This window comes from Panulirus ornatus, chromosome 36 (genome assembly GCF_036320965.1).
Source record: "Panulirus ornatus isolate Po-2019 chromosome 36, ASM3632096v1, whole genome shotgun sequence".
Taxonomy (NCBI): Eukaryota; Metazoa; Arthropoda; class Malacostraca; order Decapoda; family Palinuridae; genus Panulirus; species Panulirus ornatus.
The window spans coordinates 12,970,420-12,988,533 of NC_092259.1; the positions used below are offsets into that span (position 1 = coordinate 12,970,420).

Consider the following 18,114-nt stretch of genomic DNA (forward strand, 5'->3'; position numbering starts at 1 on the left):
AGACCAGGACAGCCTGAGACCAGGTCAGTCTCCAGTTCTTTGGAGTTCAGACATTGTCCAATAACGCGGATTCCCGCGCTGGATAACCAGAGTTGAGGGGCTGAAATTGCAAGCTGGTCGCTTTCTTGGCCAAGCTTGTCTTCGACAACCACGGACTAGTTAAAAAGGATAGTTAAAGAGGAACGTTTTCTTTTCGAGATCTCAGCGTCTTCGATCTGAGTCGAACCAATTTTTTTCCTAGTTTCCTTGCCTCCATATAGTGGACTCTGTTGCTCCCTTGTGTATACAGGATCAACTTGATTTCCAGAGGTCCTCTGTGGGTTAGACGTACACGTTAAGTCCCACACCAGCTGCCAAGCCCCCTCCTCCTTCAGGCACATATGATCTTACACCATCTGGCCTGAGGAGCTTCCGCAAGGCCTGAGGAGCTGGTCTCTCTCTCTCTCTCTCTCTCTCTCTCTCTCTCTCTCTCTCTCTCTCTCTCTCTCTCTCTCTCTCTCTCTCTCTCTCTCTCTATCTCTTCTCTTTCTCTCTCTCTTTCTCTTTCTCTCTCTCTCTTCTCTTTCTCTCTCTTTCTCTCTCTCTTCTCTCGTCTCTCTACACAGAACAGATGGGAGAAGCAAGACTTCTTGAAAATATGCCATCGATCTTAGCGTGCCTGAGTGAGAGGTGTATCTGTCGCTTGTCTTCCCCTGCCGACGTGTCTGTGTGAAGCTTGGTCCTGCTGCACCTGCCAAATGATAGTGAGTCTCGCCTGTTGGAAGCCAGTTTTAGAAATGGTTGAGGGTCGAGCAGTATGGCCGCGTTTCCACTTTGTATACTTTGCATTTCTCTCTTGTTGGCAGACTCCGTGTGTGGTAAGATTGATCAAATTTTGGAATGGTATTATTACAGGCAGTTGGAAAGGAAGGAATATAAGTATATGGTGAATTTAACTGTTTTAGATGAAGCTTTAACCTACTTAAGGTTGAATTAACTTCGTGTTGAAAATCGTACTGTCTTAACGAAATGTCCTCGACTGAGATATAGAAAACAAAAGTTGAATTTTCCTAACTACTTTGCTAATGGAAAATGTCACCTATTTACATATGTTAGAATTTAATTTACATAATTTTCGTTATACCTTGCTTCATGGGATGACTTACATGTTAGCACTGAGAACGTACCAATGACGAAGTGTCTTTTAGGCATTTGGAGTGTTTGACTCAGCCTGTGAGGGAGGCACTTGCAGCGTCACAAGGTCTTTGTTTAAAGAACAGGGGGCAGAATTGGTGTATTTAAATGTCATGCAAAATTCTTGTGTTTGATTTAAATGTTATAAGCTCTTGGGCGCTGTGGTCGAAGCCTTGAGCAGCTTGGTTCCAGCCCTCAACATGGTAGTTCTATTTTTGAGCTCAGGGGGTGTCCTACCCCTTAGCACAGTGGTCCAAAACGTGACCAGGCAGGATGGTCCGAGCCTTGATCACGACGATATGAACCCCGAGGACGGTAGCTCGAACTTCAAGCACGCCCTTGTCAGCCTTGAGCACAATTGTACATTCCATGTGCTCATCGGTACGGCCCCTCGGGTTTCATGACCTGGTCAGGTCGTACCTTTCTGGTCAAGGGTCGTACCCTTGTCCTCATACCGCCGCAAAGTAAACTGTTAAAACCAGTGTACTTAAACAGCCTCTGACCTTTCCTGTCCCAAAGAATCTCAAAAAACAACATACCTTGGTTAAACGCTTTTGTAGTAAGGAACATTGAATGAATTGATTTATTCTGTCATATAATTCATTTATATAGGGCAGTGTGTGTGTGTGTGTGTGTGTGTGTGTGTGTGTGTGTGTGTGTGTCACCTTTTTCATGGGAGTATGTTTTTTACCGGAGCAACAACGTACGTTATCATTTCATCGGATCAGCTACGATAACTATACTTTTTACAGGAGCAACAACACATATCTATTTTTTTTTTTCTCACAAGAACAACTTCGATAACTGTATTTCTTTTTTTTCCACAGGAGGCTTGGTCGTCCATGGGAGAAGCAAGAATGCATTTCCACGCGTCAGAGGTAAGTTCCATCAGCTAGACAGACAGTAGTGGATATGCAGTGGTTAGTAGGGCAGCCACAGACCGGCACTGCCCGCCGGGGTGTCGGAAGGCATCGTGGCAGCCGAGAAGTGAGGCAGTACTTCAGTGGCTGTCAACGGTCACTCCCTTGCTGCTGCAGGAGCCCCATGTAGGTAGAAGGGGGACTCCTGGGATAGGAAGTGAGAAGTTTGAGCATGTATGTATATATATATACACATTATGTATGCTCTGTATAAACATGGATGTACACAGACGCCATGAGGAGAATTTAAATAAGTTGTGTGTTGAGCAACTCCTTGAGCGCGATGCATTGTTGCCATCCAAGCTGAACTAGAGACATTCTCTTCACAGTTAACAATCAGTCCAACATTCTTGGTGACAGAATTGGCATTTTTTTTTTTATTCATTATACAATGAAAGTGGGCTTTTAATTCCCCGGCCTCCACGATTGCTGCTCCGGCCTGCCAAAGTTTCTCCCGAAATCACGTGGAAATATGTAATCAAACTATTCCTGAATAAGAGTCGGTAAGATTTCTTGATATTGTTATATGTTAACATTCGTAAGTTTCAACTGTTTTGTTAGATTTAACATCAGTTACGACTAGATGTTAAGTTGAATTCTTATTATACAACTGTATACATTATTCATATGTATGTGTTTGGCCATCGAACGCCTGGGTCCTTCTGTATACATTTCAGTGATGGTGAGAAGTAAGTGTACTTCTTAATAAGTAATGCTATGTAATGTACAGCAGTTGTGCTGTCATCAGATGTAGTGTTATGTCATAGCTATATACCAGTTGTTGTAGACTGTCATGTTGTTGTCATAGCTATATACCAGTTGTAATTCTGTCACCTAATGGTCTAAAGCCTTTAACACCTGCAGCGGCCCTTGGGCACGATGGTACGACACTTCAGCATGACGGTACGACCCTTGGGTATGATGGCTGACCTGAAGACCTGGCCTAACCATTGAGTTGACCCCGAAGGTTCAGGTCAAAAGGCTAGACCATCATACCCAAGAGTCCTATTGCCGTGCTCAGGGGTCGTACCGTCGTGCTCGAGGGTCGTACCGTCGTGCTCAAGTGTCGCACCGTCGTGCTCGAGGGTCGTACTGTCGTGCTCGAGGGGGGGTTGGGGAAGGAAACGTGCTTGATCTTTGCAAGTGAGCTGGCATTTGTGTCGAGTGAAAGCCAGCAACGTAGCAGGCCCCGGGGGCCTAATTTGCAAGGGCTTCCTACGCTGAAAAAAAAAAATCCTTCCGTCACGCATTGGATGATTGTTATTTGTGGCTCCTGGTCACAACACCCGTTGTTGGAAGCCCCATTGTAAGGCAGGAGGCAAGGCGCTAATGGTGCGGTGGCGGCGGTGGTGGGCAGTGGGTGAGCAGTGGTTGGCCAGAAATGGTTGGAGGTGCATAGAGTGGCGAAATTCGGGTAATAGATGTGACAGATTGTTGTCTAGTAATGGTAAACCATTCATGATAAACGATGGTCAGTTGATTCTTTCCTTTTTCTTTATGGTGAAAACGGGGGACGGTTTGGTTGGCTTGATATTCACAGCTGGAAAATAGAGGGCGAGACTTTTATCGTCCGGGAGTTGTATGGCCCACATTGTATAGTCCGTACCTCCGCTCATGGAAGATGATGTGCTCCATTTTTAACCCGGACGTGGAGGCCGGAGAGCCGGTATATAGAGCACTGTATGGACTATATTGCCCCTGTGATGGAAGCCCTCGATCGAGGCCTTCGTCTGGGGGGATGTGTATAGGCTGCCATCTCAGTGATTTATTTGGTGTTGCCTGGCTTGATGGAAGTGATGATTACGGCAACCACTTGGATGGAGACGCCCTTGATGATCGTTACTGGCCCGGGAACAGGTGTGCTTATTATCGCTGACAGTAAGCACATATGTTGCTGCGAGAGCGGCAGTGCCTCGAGTCTGGCTCAATGGCAAACAGGTCCATAGTTTTGGCCCACTGCCGGTACCAGATTAGCGAGTTGTGATGGTGTGGCGGACTGAGGGTATGTGTCATCTCGTCAACACAAAACACGGGTTCCAGCTCTCATGCCACTATCTATCTATCTGTTTGTCTATCTATCTATATGTTTTTTCCTTACTTGGTGTTCACGAAGGCCTGGGATTTGACCTGGACCTCGAGGATTAGGTCAAAGGCCTGGCCATCATGGCCGGGGAGGGCCTTGCCGTTCAAAGGATGGATAGTGCAGAACCAGTGACAATAGAGGACGTGGAGAGGGAGAGGTGTGAATGGCACTCACCACCCACCGTTCTTTTGATGGCTGTACACTGACGAAGCTTTGGGGTCCGGTGGCTCCGGAGAATCCCTGTTGTGCGCTCTGTGCTCCACTGGCTGTGGAGGTGGCGGGAGGCACAGATCCGCTGCCTGGTCCGTGATCTCTCTCTCTCCGTGGCGTAGACCCAGACCTGCCGTCAGCCTTGTGGTAGGATGATGGCCTCTGGTCGTGGGGGTGATCACGGTGCACATGCGGCTTTCTGCGTAGCGAAAGTCTGTCTTTGCGGCGGGAGGCCAGTACTAACCTCACTTCAAGCATTGTCACTCAACATCCACATCTCTCTCTCTCTCTCTCTCTCTCTCTCTCTCTCTCTCTCTCTCTCTCTCTCTCTCTCTCTCTCTCTCTCTCACTGACTGTAGATAAGGTCACATATATTTGAGTGATATTCCAGGTCCGGATTCTCGGAGCTTTACCTGTATCGTGCATGCGTCTGGTCGGTGAGTTTATTCAGCAGGTGAGGAAAATTGTTGATCCAGCTTCTTTCTTTTTGTGGGTGGATAATTAGGCTGTGTTAGCCATCGGACGTCCACTGGTGCAATCGTTTTTAAATGATTGGGACCGCTTTTTACAGCCTATATGTTGTGCCTCAAATGTCAAGGATTTTCCCGCTCACCCTTCCAACGTTTTCATGTGAAACTCATGACAGGTTCGGAACAGATGTGCATTTCATCGGGGAGTTTACGTCTTGGGGAGGGGGATTGCACCATCGGGGAAGTAGAACGGGCGGTAAATCAAATTCGCTTCATTATTTCGTGATTCGCCTGCGGACATAAGACACAGCTCTTGCGCCTGGACGACTGACTGATAAGAGGCTGCGAGCGGAAAGCCCTTTGTGGAGAAGTGAAACAAAAGAAGAACCAAGAAAAAAACACGTTACAGCCTTCATTGGTGCTTCCCTCAGTCGCTTTCATGTATTTAGTTCTGCTGGATAGAGTCAACAGCAGTTGTACCTGTATACAAAGGTACAGGAGGTATGGCAAGTACCATGAGCACCAGAGATATAGGTGTGGGGCATCTCGTATGTAACATCACCAAAACTGATACACTAGCAGCAGTAAGCAGCGTGTTGACGTACCTCACCAGCAGCGCTCGCTCCGCGGCGTTCCGCAGGGCCTGTATAAAAAAAAAAAAAGAGTGGCGTCAACTGGTTTAGCTAATGGTTATCGATGGATTACACGCTGGTAATTTAGCCTTTTTTTTTAATCTGGCAAAACAGCTTTTGACCTCATTTAGATTTATGAACTTCATCTCTTACTTCATATGCATGATCATGCTTGGGTTGACTGTGAATATACAGAAAAAAACACGTGTTACTTCATATTGCAAAACTTGCCTGTTTCTTCGCCGTCTGAGATCACGGGAGTGAATGGTGAGAACAAAGTAATTATGAAAATGCCAGACCTGGAAGTGAAGTGTTCGCCTGCGCATAAAGATTTTCTGTTTAGATTCATTTTAGTTTACTTCCTGGGTTTTGATGAGTCGTCGAAACAGAATATTTGACCAGGAGTTTAATTTCTATGATGTAGAAGCAGGAAGATAAATCAGTTGGTCAGATACATTGTTGATGAAATTCAAGCCGAGTCAGTGTGAAGTAAGGAGGATGAGACACGACGAAGGAAGTACTCGATATCAATATTGTTCAGCAGGAAATGAGCTGCAGGATTCTGCTTGCCAGACGGACCTGGGAGTAGGCATTGTCCATAACCTATCGCCAGAATTCCACCTCAGAACGGAGTGAAGGAGACAACCTGTCTTCTGGCAGATGTTTGAGTGCCATTCAAGCACATCGAAATATTGAGCGAGCTGTTCAAATTCTACGGAAGACTAAAACTTATATACTTCTTAGGTTTGGTCATCGAATGTAAAGACGAACATAGAACCAGCGGAGAAGGACTGAATGGGGGCAACAAACATAAAAGTACCACATAGAACCAGCGGAGAAGGACTGAATGGGGGCAACAAACATAAAAGTACCACATTTAAGAGAGTTGAATTGCAGGGGGAGTGACCTGATGACACACACCCTTAAGACTTTACACCAGTTTGAATATGTCACCAGTGATCAAATGGAAAGTTGCAGAGATAACATAGAATTGAGCAAGAAACTTCGTGGTAAATATATGAAGTGAATTTGTAATATAAGGGGAATTATAATTGTGAATGTGGAAAGCATACAGACGTTCAGAAAGTAGCATGCTGATAGAGAAAGGGGCCCAGTGACACATCCAGTAATAGGCCATTTTCCACGTCATGTCATTCATATTTTCCCCTCCAGTGGCTATCAGGAATAATTAACCTCAGGTGGGTCATTGTGACCAGCCATTACCATGCGCTGCCTGAGGTCTCGCTGTGGTAGTTGAGAGGCGTCGGGTGCAGGAGCGAACACCACTCTTCGGTCAGTAGGTGATGGTGGGAAAGCTACCGGGCGTGTGGATGATTGAGTCATGGGAACCCCGGCTGGGGACTGACACTTCTCCCGCCCCGGTGTCGCCTCGGTCGAACCTCGCGACTGACCAGCGCGACGCGTCGCCGGGCTTTTGAGGACGACGCCATTAACCGTTGAGGTCCGCCGTTCGGCTTTGGTGTCTTAACTTGACCCATAAGGGTGAGGTCAGAGGCCGGGCCGTCCATACCCAAGGGTCGTGACGGTGGTGCCATCGTGGTTGGTACAGAGGGTCGTCCCATCGTCATGTTTACGTGACTACGGTCGAGCGTCTGCTGCTGCAGTTACCGATTCTTCGGGTACTTGTCCCGTTTTCTATAGCCTTGTAGTAACAGTACTGTTAACTTAACAGTAAGTCTCAGGTAAGGTGTCGTGTGGTATGTTAAATGATTTTAAGATCACCAGCTGTGAGCAAATTGTAAGAGAAATAGATAATTTTGTCTTTATGGATGATGTAATATATTGACGTTGTGTTAGTCAGTTCTGATGGAAGTAATTATTACTGATAAACTATTATTCATTATATTATTATTATTATTATTATTATTATTATTATTATTATTATTAATATTATTATAATTATTATTATTATTATTATTATTATTATTATTATTATTATTATTATTATTATTATTATTATATACCTGGGAGTAGGGGAGAAACAGTCCATAAGCACGTATCCCCTGCTTGTCGTACGAGACTTTATAAGAGGGGCAGAAGCTGGAGGATTGAACGTCCTTCCCTCCTGTATTATTACTTACCAGAAGTAGGAACAGAGGAAGGAGCTGAGTGGATTTTTGCCCTCGAAGGATCTGTCTTCTGCTTCTAACGCTACTTCGTACCCACTATGATTAAAAAACAATTAGTTATTAATAGTTATTAATTTCCACTGGTAACATTTCGGATATGTAAACCTTTGGAATATCGAATTTATTTTCTATGTATTTTGAAATCGTTTCTCTCAGACGATTAGTTTACCTTCACAGGGCGTAAAAAAAGTCTCTCGTGATAATAGTAATTTGAATTTAAGAAGTTTTACGCAACAGAGCGAATTGCGTTTTATAGGTCACCTTTGAGTGTTTTTTTTTTCTTAAAGGTATTTTACAATAGAGTTTTATCTTAAAGGAATGAGAGTTGCGTGTCGAGAAAACCGAATCACCGTTCTTGAGGTGTTGACATTTCCCGGAGAGCCACTGCCAGTAGCTGCCGGCGACATGGTCGGTAATAATCTGTAGCTTGACCTTTTGGGCATGACCTCTACCCCGTGTGCTTGCGGGGGGAACACACAGTGCTCCCCGGAGAATGGTTTAAAAATGGTTAGGGAGCGGCCGCCGACCACCTCCCCCCACCCACCCTCAGCGCCCGGAATGTACGAAGAAAGACAAAAAAAGAGTTTACTGAGGAGAGTTGAATGTAGGACGTATTAGCCACTTTGGATAGTGTCTTGATGTGATACACTGAGGTGTATTTCCGGTGAGTTACATTTGGATGTATTTTCGGTGAATTACATTTGGATGTATTTTTTGGTCACATTTGGATGTTTTCGGTGAGTTACATTTGGACGCGTTTTCGGTGAGTTACATTTGGACGTGTTTTCGTGGAGTTACATTTGGGTGTATTTTTTGGTCACATTTGGATGTTTTCGGTGAGTTACATTTGGACGTGTTTTCGTGGAGTTACATTTGGATGTATTTTTTGGTCACATTTGGATGTTTTCGGTGAGTTACATTTGGACGTGTTTTCGTGGAGTTACATTTGGATGTATTTTTTGGTCACATTTGGATGTTTTCGGTGAGTTACATTTGGATGTATTTTCGGTGAATTACATTTGGATGTATTTTCGGTGAATTACATTTGGATGTATTTTCGGTGAATTACATTTGGATGTATTTTTTGGTCACATTTGGATGTTTTCGGTGAGTTACATTTGGACGTGTTTTCGTGGAGTTACATTTGGATGTATTTTTTGGTCACATTTGGATGTTTTCGGTGAGTTACATTTGGATGTATTTTCGGTGAATTACATTTGGATGTATTTTCGGTGAATTACATTTGGATGTATTTTTTGGTCACATTTGGATGTTTTCGGTGAGTTACATTTGGACGTGTTTTCGTGGAGTTACATTTGGATGTATTTTCGGTGAATTACATTTGGATGTATTTTTTGGTCACATTTGGATGTTTTCGGTGAGTTACATTTGGATGTATTTTTTGGTCACATTTGGATGTTTTCGGTGAGTTACATTTGGATGTATTTTTTGGTCACATTTGGATGTTTTCGGTGAGTTACATTTGGATGTATTTTCGGTGAATTACATTTGGATGTATTTTTTGGTCACATTTGGATGTTTTCGGTGAGTTACATTTGGATGTATTTTTTGGTCACATTTGGATGTTTTCGGTGAGTTACATTTGGACGTGTTTTCGTGGAGTTACATTTGGATGTATTTTTTGGTCACATTTGGATGTTTTCGGTGAGTTACATTTGGATGTATTTTCGGTGAATTACATTTGGATGTATTTTCGGTGAATTACATTTGGATGTATTTTTTGGTCACATTTGGATGTTTTCGGTGAGTTACATTTGGATGTATTTTTTGGTCACATTTGGATGTTTTCGGTGAGTTACATTTGGATGTATTTTTTGGTCACATTTGGATGTTTTCGGTGAGTTACATTTGGATGTATTTTTTGGTCACATTTGGATGTTTTCGGTGAGTTACATTTGGATGTATTTTTTGGTCACATTTGGATGTTTTCGGTGAGTTACATTTGGACGTGTTTTCGTGGAGTTACATTTGGATGTATTTTTTGGTCACATTTGGATGTTTTCGGTGAGTTACATTTGGATGTATTTTTTGGTCACATTTGGATGTTTTCGGTGAGTTACATTTGGATGTATTTTTTGGTCACATTTGGATGTTTTCGGTGAGTTACATTTGGACGTGTTTTCGTGGAGTTACATTTGGATGTATTTTTTGGTCACATTTGGATGTTTTCGGTGAGTTACATTTGGATGTATTTTTTGGTCACATTTGGATGTTTTCGGTGAGTTACATTTGGACGTGTTTTCGTGGAGTTACATTTGGATGTATTTTCGGTGAATTACATTTGGATGTATTTTCGGTGAATTACATTTGGATGTATTTTCGGTGAATTACATTTGGATGTATTTTCGGTGAATTACATTTGGATGTATTTTCGGTGAATTACATTTGGATGTATTTTCGGTGAATTACATTTGGATGTATTTTCGGTGAATTACATTTGGATGTATTTTCGGTGAATTACATTTGGATGTATTTTCGGTGAATTACATTTGGATGTATTTTCGGTGAATTACATTTGGATGTATTTTCGGTGAATTACATTTGGATGTATTTTCGGTGAATTACATTTGGATGTATTTTCGGTGAATTACATTTGGATGTATTTTCGGTGAATTACATTTGGATGTATTTTTTGGTCACATTTGGATGTTTTCGGTGAGTTACATTTGGATGTATTTTTTGGTCACATTTGGATGTTTTCGGTGAGTTACATTTGGATGTATTTTCGGTGAATTACATTTGGATGTATTTTCGGTGAATTACATTTGGATGTATTTTCGGTGAATTACATTTGGATGTATTTTTTGGTCACATTTGGATGTTTTCGGTGAGTTACATTTGGACGTGTTTTCGTGGAGTTACATTTGGATGTATTTTCGGTGAATTACATTTGGATGTATTTTTTGGTCACATTTGGATGTTTTCGGTGAGTTACATTTGGATGTATTTTCGGTGAATTACATTTGGATGTATTTTTTGGTCACATTTGGATGTTTTCGGTGAGTTACATTTGGATGTATTTTTTGGTCACATTTGGATGTTTTCGGTGAGTTACATTTGGATGTATTTTTTGGTCACATTTGGATGTTTTCGGTGAGTTACATTTGGACGTGTTTTCGTGGAGTTACATTTGGATGTATTTTCGGTGAATTACATTTGGATGTATTTTCGGTGAATTACATTTGGATGTATTTTTTGGTCACATTTGGATGTTTTCGGTGAGTTACATTTGGACGTGTTTTCGTGGAGTTACATTTGGATGTATTTTTTGGTCACATTTGGATGTTTTCGGTGAGTTACATTTGGACGTGTTTTCGTGGAGTTACATTTGGATGTATTTTTTGGTCACATTTGGATGTTTTCGGTGAGTTACATTTGGATGTATTTTCGGTGAATTACATTTGGATGTATTTTTTGGTCACATTTGGATGTTTTCGGTGAGTTACATTTGGATGTATTTTCGGTGAATTACATTTGGATGTATTTTTTGGTCACATTTGGATGTTTTCGGTGAGTTACATTTGGACGTGTTTTCGTGGAGTTACATTTGGATGTATTTTTTGGTCACATTTGGATGTTTTCGGTGAGTTACATTTGGATGTATTTTCGGTGAATTACATTTGGATGTATTTTCGGTGAATTACATTTGGATGTATTTTCGGTGAATTACATTTGGATGTATTTTCGGTGAATTACATTTGGATGTATTTTCGGTGAATTACATTTGGATGTATTTTTTGGTCACATTTGGATGTTTTCGGTGAGTTACATTTGGACGTGTTTTCGTGGAGTTACATTTGGATGTATTTTCGGTGAATTACATTTGGATGTATTTTCGGTGAATTACATTTGGATGTATTTTCGGTGAATTACATTTGGATGTATTTTCGGTGAATTACATTTGGATGTATTTTCGGTGAATTACATTTGGATGTATTTTTTGGTCACATTTGGATGTTTTCGGTGAGTTACATTTGGATGTATTTTTTGGTCACATTTGGATGTTTTCGGTGAGTTACATTTGGACGTGTTTTCGTGGAGTTACATTTGGATGTATTTTTTGGTCACATTTGGATGTTTTCGGTGAGTTACATTTGGATGTATTTTCGGTGAATTACATTTGGATGTATTTTTTGGTCACATTTGGATGTTTTCGGTGAGTTACATTTGGATGTATTTTCGGTGAATTACATTTGGATGTATTTTTTGGTCACATTTGGATGTTTTCGGTGAGTTACATTTGGATGTATTTTTTGGTCACATTTGGATGTTTTCGGTGAGTTACATTTGGACGCGTTGTGTTTGCTTGAATGATGATAATGATACTTTTGATAACAGGAAAAATAATGTTGATATGATAATAATAATAATGATAATAATAATGATAATAATGATAATAATAATAATAATAATGATAATAATAATAATAATAATAATAATAATAATAATAATTATAATGATAATAATAATAATATTAGCAATAATTATCATATTACTATTGTTATTATTATTATTATTATTATTATTATTATTATAAGTACTTTATTGATTTACTTACACCCACATTGAACTGTTCGGGCAGAGTACTTTTAATGAAGAATCATCCTTTACGTCCTCTGGCTTATAATAAAAGTAAAAACCCAAATAATGCAGTAAATAACGTCTGTAGTAATTAATGAATTCTCTGATGGACGTCCTTTAAATGCTCTAGACCCCGGAAACCAAGCCGTCACGCCTGGCCACTTTAAATGCCCCTAACGCTGGGAGGAAAACGGCCTCACCTGCCCAGTTTAAATTCCTCGGTGAGCGAGGTGTGAAATATGTGTGGCGCGCAGGTCACTAGTGAGGCAGGAATATGTTAACTCCTTGAACACGACGGTACGACCCTCGATTACGACAATACGACCCGTGAGCACGTCTGTCGAACCCTTGAGTATGATATTCTCCTGCCTATGACCTGACCTTCAAAAGAGCCAGGTCAAAGGTTTGGGCAAGACTGGACGCTTTGTATTGACCTTAACCATAGGTTTGGGTTCTCTATATACCGTATGAACGCTCTCGCGCTGACCACCGTTTTCCGGGATCAAGACCCTTAATCTTCGTGGCTCGTGTTGACGCAACATTTCCTGCCACGACCACGGAAGTCGCTCGAAAAACCATCCTAAATCCTTCCTCTTGGTCCTGCCGCGGGACGTGCATCCAGTGTGGTAGCAGGTACCTACCACCATACTGGCTTAGCGAGGTCAGGCCGCACCTCCTCATTTCAGAAGTTAAACCCCGTCATCGCCCGAGCAGTTTTTCTCCTTGTGGCCACATTCTCCTTGATATATATATATATATATATATATATATATATATATATATATATATATATATATATATATATATATATATATATATATATATATGTATATTCCTATGAGTCCACGGGGAAAATGAAACACGATAAGTTCACAAGTGCACTTTCGTGTCATAATCAGATCATCTGGGGAGACACAAGAGACAAATATAAGTCAGTTGATATATATATATATATATATATATATATATATATATATATATATATATATATATATATATATAACACATGTGCCTCCTCCGGAGCCATGAACACCCCTGTGTATATTATGTGTGTTCGTAGGGGAGTGGTTGTCCACAGCCTAGGTCGTACAGAATTTGTTTTACAGGTTCCTTCCATACCCTGGATCTTCCCTGACCCTCACATACAGGCTTGGGTAATACGTGTCTGTCCGCCTCGCAAGTGGAAGCATATATTTATCTATTAGGTTGACATTTTCCTTTTTTCTGTTCCCCAAGTTTTTTCAGTTGTTTTTATTCCCCTTCCTGTATCCAGGAGGTGAATTACTGCCCGTCGTGTGGCATATACTTAATGTCGTAAGAGCTAGATCCACTCAGCTGTTTTTTCCCCTCCTCTGCTGGCCAACAACTCGTCAACCGCCCCATTAACACCTGCCCTTCTTCTCTTGGGTCACTCAGTCCCATTCTTACCCATTTTCCATTAGCCATTCCAAAGTTCGGGGCTGCAAGATGTAGAATAACAGGCACAGAACTGTAGGATACAGAGAGGCATGAGATGGAATACAGGACTACAGTTGCAGGGCACAAAGCATAAACGACACCGCTGCAGGACAGGAAACTGTATACAGGAAACAGATCTACAGGGCTTAAGGGATGGGAGGCATTGCTACATGGAATTACAGAATCTTCAACGTCCGTAGGCTGATTCTTATTCCGTGTTAACCAGTCTTTATTCGTGTTAAATGTGCGTTATGTTTGTAAGAATTCGAACTGAACCAGTGTTTGAACTGTTCAACATTGTTCATATATATATATTTGTCGTAAGTGAAAGTCGTGTTCTGATTTGAAAATGAAATATAAGATTGTCTTGGCTTCATTGTCTGCATTTTATGTATCAATTGTTCTGAAGTGCTCCCTCGAAAGTCCAGTGAAAGCAATCGTGTCTTGGCATTTTATACTCCCGAGATAATCCTGTGGGGATGATCTGGTCGATAATCCAGTGGGGTTCTGGTAGATAATCATGTGGGGTTGGTCTGGTCGATAATCCTGAGGGGTTGGTCTGGTCGATAATCCTGTGGGGTTCTGGTAGATAATCCTGTGGTGTTGGTCTGGTCGATAATCCTGAGGGGTTGGTCTGGTCGATAATCCTGTGGGGTTGGTCTGGTCGATAATCCTGTGGGGTTGGTCTGGTAGATATTCTTGTGGGGTTGGTCTGGTCGATAATCCTGTGGGGTTGGTCTGGTCGATATTCCTGTGGGGTTGGTCTGGTCGATAATCCTGTGGGGTTGGTCTGGTCGATATTCCTGTGGGGTTGGTCTGAAAAAGTACAGAGATAGATAGATTTACATCGTTAATTTTCGTATTTAGTTATACATCTGTTTCTGTAGAAACTAGACCTGGTGTTATGTCGCATGTAATTACATATGTTCTCATGCATATTGCTAACTGTTTATATTTTGTCAGTTGGAGAGAGAGAGAGAGAGAGAGAGAGAGAGAGAGAGAGAGAGAGAGAGAGAGAGAGAGAGAGAGAGAGAGAGAGAGACTCGCCTGAGTACATGATTCGTGAGGGACTCCCGTTTGTCTATGTTACGAAAGGTTAGTTTGGTGGATGCGAACGAGCAGTCATCATCTGGTATCCCGTTTTCTGTGGTAGAACACGGAGGGTCCCTCCATGGGGGACCTAATATCATGATCGTCGTCTCCGGCCAGTGACCCTTATGTGCTGGGCTCCTACAACACACACACACACACACACCCCCTCACACTTAGGCACACACACACACACTCTCTCTCCTGCGCTGTATCCATTCACCTGACATACAGCGCCCTCACCCCCGTACGGTAGTCTCACTCATTTACAAGAAAAAAAAGAATACCTTTCTCTCTGCCGTATTTATGCCCTTGCGTGTACTTTTAGGACCGTCTCAAATGGCCTTAACGACCAGCGACCTTGTCTTTCTTCAGGGATAGTTCCAAGGCTGTGTGGCGTGCTAGCACACCCTGGGGGTTCGTGTCGTCGTAGCGAAGGGTCGTGCGGGCCGTGCCTTCAGAGGCCTTGCTGCCATGCTTAAGGGGGCTATATAGACCTTACTGCCATGCTTAAGGGGGCTATATAGACCTTACTTCCATGCTTAAGGAGGGCTATATAGACCTTACTGCCATGCTTAAGGGGGCTATATAAACCTTACTTCCATGCTTAAGGGGGGCTGTATAGACCTTACTGCCATGCTTAAGGGGGGCTATATAGACCTTACTGCCATGCTTAAGGGGGCTCTATAGACCTTACTGCCATACTTAAGGGGGGCTATATAGACCTTACTGCCATACTTAAGGGGGCTCTATAGACCTTACTGCCATACTTAAGGGGGCTATATAGACCTTACTGCCATACTTAAGGGGGCTATATAGACCTTACTGCCATGCTTAAGGGGGCTATATAGACTCCAGTGGTTCAGAGAGACTCCCAGTGTCAGGGGCACAGCTGTGTTCATCACCTCCACGTATCTCCAGGTTCCTTTCACTATCCCCTGGAGATGTACGGTTCCCCTTCACTCAGGTTTACAGATATTTGTAGCCCCTTATTATCTTGTCTGAGGCTGTCTGGAACCTTTCTCCTTATTCCTTGAAATACCTGTGTCTCGTTTTCATTGTAGGTGTCCCCCCCCCCCCTCACAGCTGACCCGTTTCTCATAACTGGTTAAGTTTCTTTGTCGTGATTTTAGTATATTCTCCTTCATAGTCCAGCTTGTTGTTTGGCCTGGAGCGAGACCTGAACCTGGTCGGTCCGCACGCACGCGTTGTCTAATGTAGCTGCTCAGTGGAGGATTACATGGACGCGCCACGAGCCCAGTGTCCCCATTGTATTCCAGTAGTCCGACTTACTGCTGGGTTACCAAGGACTTGCACGTGTTGCTCGCACGCGCGCGGGCTTGTGCGTGCATGCTTTGCATGTTGGCAGCTTTGAGCCTTCAAAGGATCGGAAACTGTGTAAACCGAAGAGCGTCATTTGGACACAACAACAACAACAACAACAACAACTGTGACGTTTGGGATCGTGTTTTGCTTCGCTTCCCTCGACGTCCGCCCAAGGCCGGACGCGCCCCAGACCTGTAGCTATATTTCACGTCCGCCTGAGCAGCATGCACATGTGTTTCCTGGTGTGTAGCCCAGCCGCTGCTCTGGCCTCAGGTGCCCTGTCTCTGCGCCTGGTGGGCCGGGGACCAAGGTCTGCTTGGTGCTGCCACTACAGGAGGGAAGGTTGACCCACCGCCACTGGGATCAACGTGAGGAGAATTTACACACACACACACACACACACACACACACACACACACACACACACGAGTGCGTGGGAAGATAGTGGTATAATGGGGCACAGTAGTGTCCACAACATTGGTTTATTTCTAGTGTGACATCAGCCCTGTGTCATAATTCGTAAGATTCGTGTTTGTTACACATCAGGATTAGATTCGTGAGCCCATTCGCACATGGCTACCTCGTGTGATACGCAGATTGTAACATAAGCAGGCAGCCAGGTGTGTGTTAAAGTCACGTGTGTTATTGTGTAGATGAGCAAGTACGTTTGGTGTGAGGACAAGTCGTGTATAATAGGTGGCCAGGTGTGTGTTGCGTGTGTGGAGAAGTAGAGCACATTATTTGTGTATGGTTGGAGACGTATTTGTTTCTTGTGTGGGCAAGTCGTAAAAGGACGTGTGTTTCGGTGTCGACACTGTAGTCTGCCCAGCGCTGGGGTGGAGCCAGTGTTATTACACTGATGGTAAAAACACATGCCGGTCCCTGGGTCCAGGGAGAACCACGATAACTCTTCTTCATTTTCGTCTCTTTTTGGTTATATTGATCAGCTGAATACATTGTCCCTCGTGTGAACTCTGCCAGCGCATAACTTTACCCACGGACACGTGAACCTTAATAATAAGCCGTTAGAGGAACACACGACTGTCGTAAGTTAACTTGATTTTGGCATTCAGTAATGAGCTTTCTTAACTGTTTCTCTGCTATATTTGAGATAGTTCGTGCCTGTGTTGGTCACGTGCATATTTTGTTTTCTGGGGGGGGGGTGGTTAGGATTAGATTAGTGCTGTGGTTGAGGCACGTAATGGAGTGATTGCAGGTGTTTGCCATGTGAACTTCAGAACCTGTTCAGGTGACCTCAGGCTCTGTCATATATACATTGTCTGAGATGCCTACAGACGCTCACTAGCCACACGTTTTTTCCCACGCTGTCTCTCTCCCTTCGATGAGGTGCGTTTACTGGTTATCCCTCGCGTCTGCACTCCAGCTGGCGTAGACTGGGAACACTCGAGAGATCCAAAAGAAGAAGAAAAAAAAAAGGAGAGGAAAAGAAGAATTGCTGGTTTGAAAATCAATGTTCATTGTTACGGTGACTGAGTTACAGCAGTGATGTATTCTGCAAACGAACCAGGTATGACTTTAGCTAGAAACGCTTGGATCTTGAGCAGTATTCGACCGCTGTTATCCCTTGCTGTCTGTATGGGCCCCAGCCACCAAGCTCTGGATCTGGATCCCTTAGTTTCTGTGTGCAGACGAGCTCTACGAGGATTGACCGTTATCTTCTTGATACATGTAGCTGTGGAATGATCTTCCTTCTCTCGTTTTTTATTCCCTTTCTGTAATCTGTTTACAACTGTCATGTTTACAAACCCCTTTCGGGCTGTGTTTGCGTGTTTTTTTCCCTTGTTTATCTGGCCTCGTAGACACCCGAGGTGGACATGGTTGGTCATATCTGCCTCCGCCTTGCCGGTCGCTGGTGTACAAAAGAGGTCTCCGCTGATCGTGTTGGTGACCCGGGGGACGGAGGCATCCTCACAGTGCGATGTGCTATACAAGACGAGTTCCGTGTGTGTGCTTGATCACACAAAACATGACCCAGAAATA

The 18,114-nt window shown here is 43.1% G+C and overlaps 1 protein-coding gene across 7 annotated transcripts in view; it reads left to right on the top strand.

The window, feature by feature from the left end:
• The window catches only part of LOC139760366 (probable glutamate receptor), a 183,599-nt gene that overhangs the window by 80,262 nt on the left and 85,223 nt on the right, over positions 1 to 18,114 (top strand). For all 7 annotated transcript variants that reach the window (XM_071683442.1, XM_071683444.1, XM_071683445.1 and 4 more), the window contains one exon: positions 2,001 to 2,051. In XM_071683442.1, coding sequence (XP_071539543.1) covers positions 2,001 to 2,051 — 51 coding nt within the window. The remainder of the gene's footprint in view (positions 1 to 2,000; positions 2,052 to 18,114) is intronic.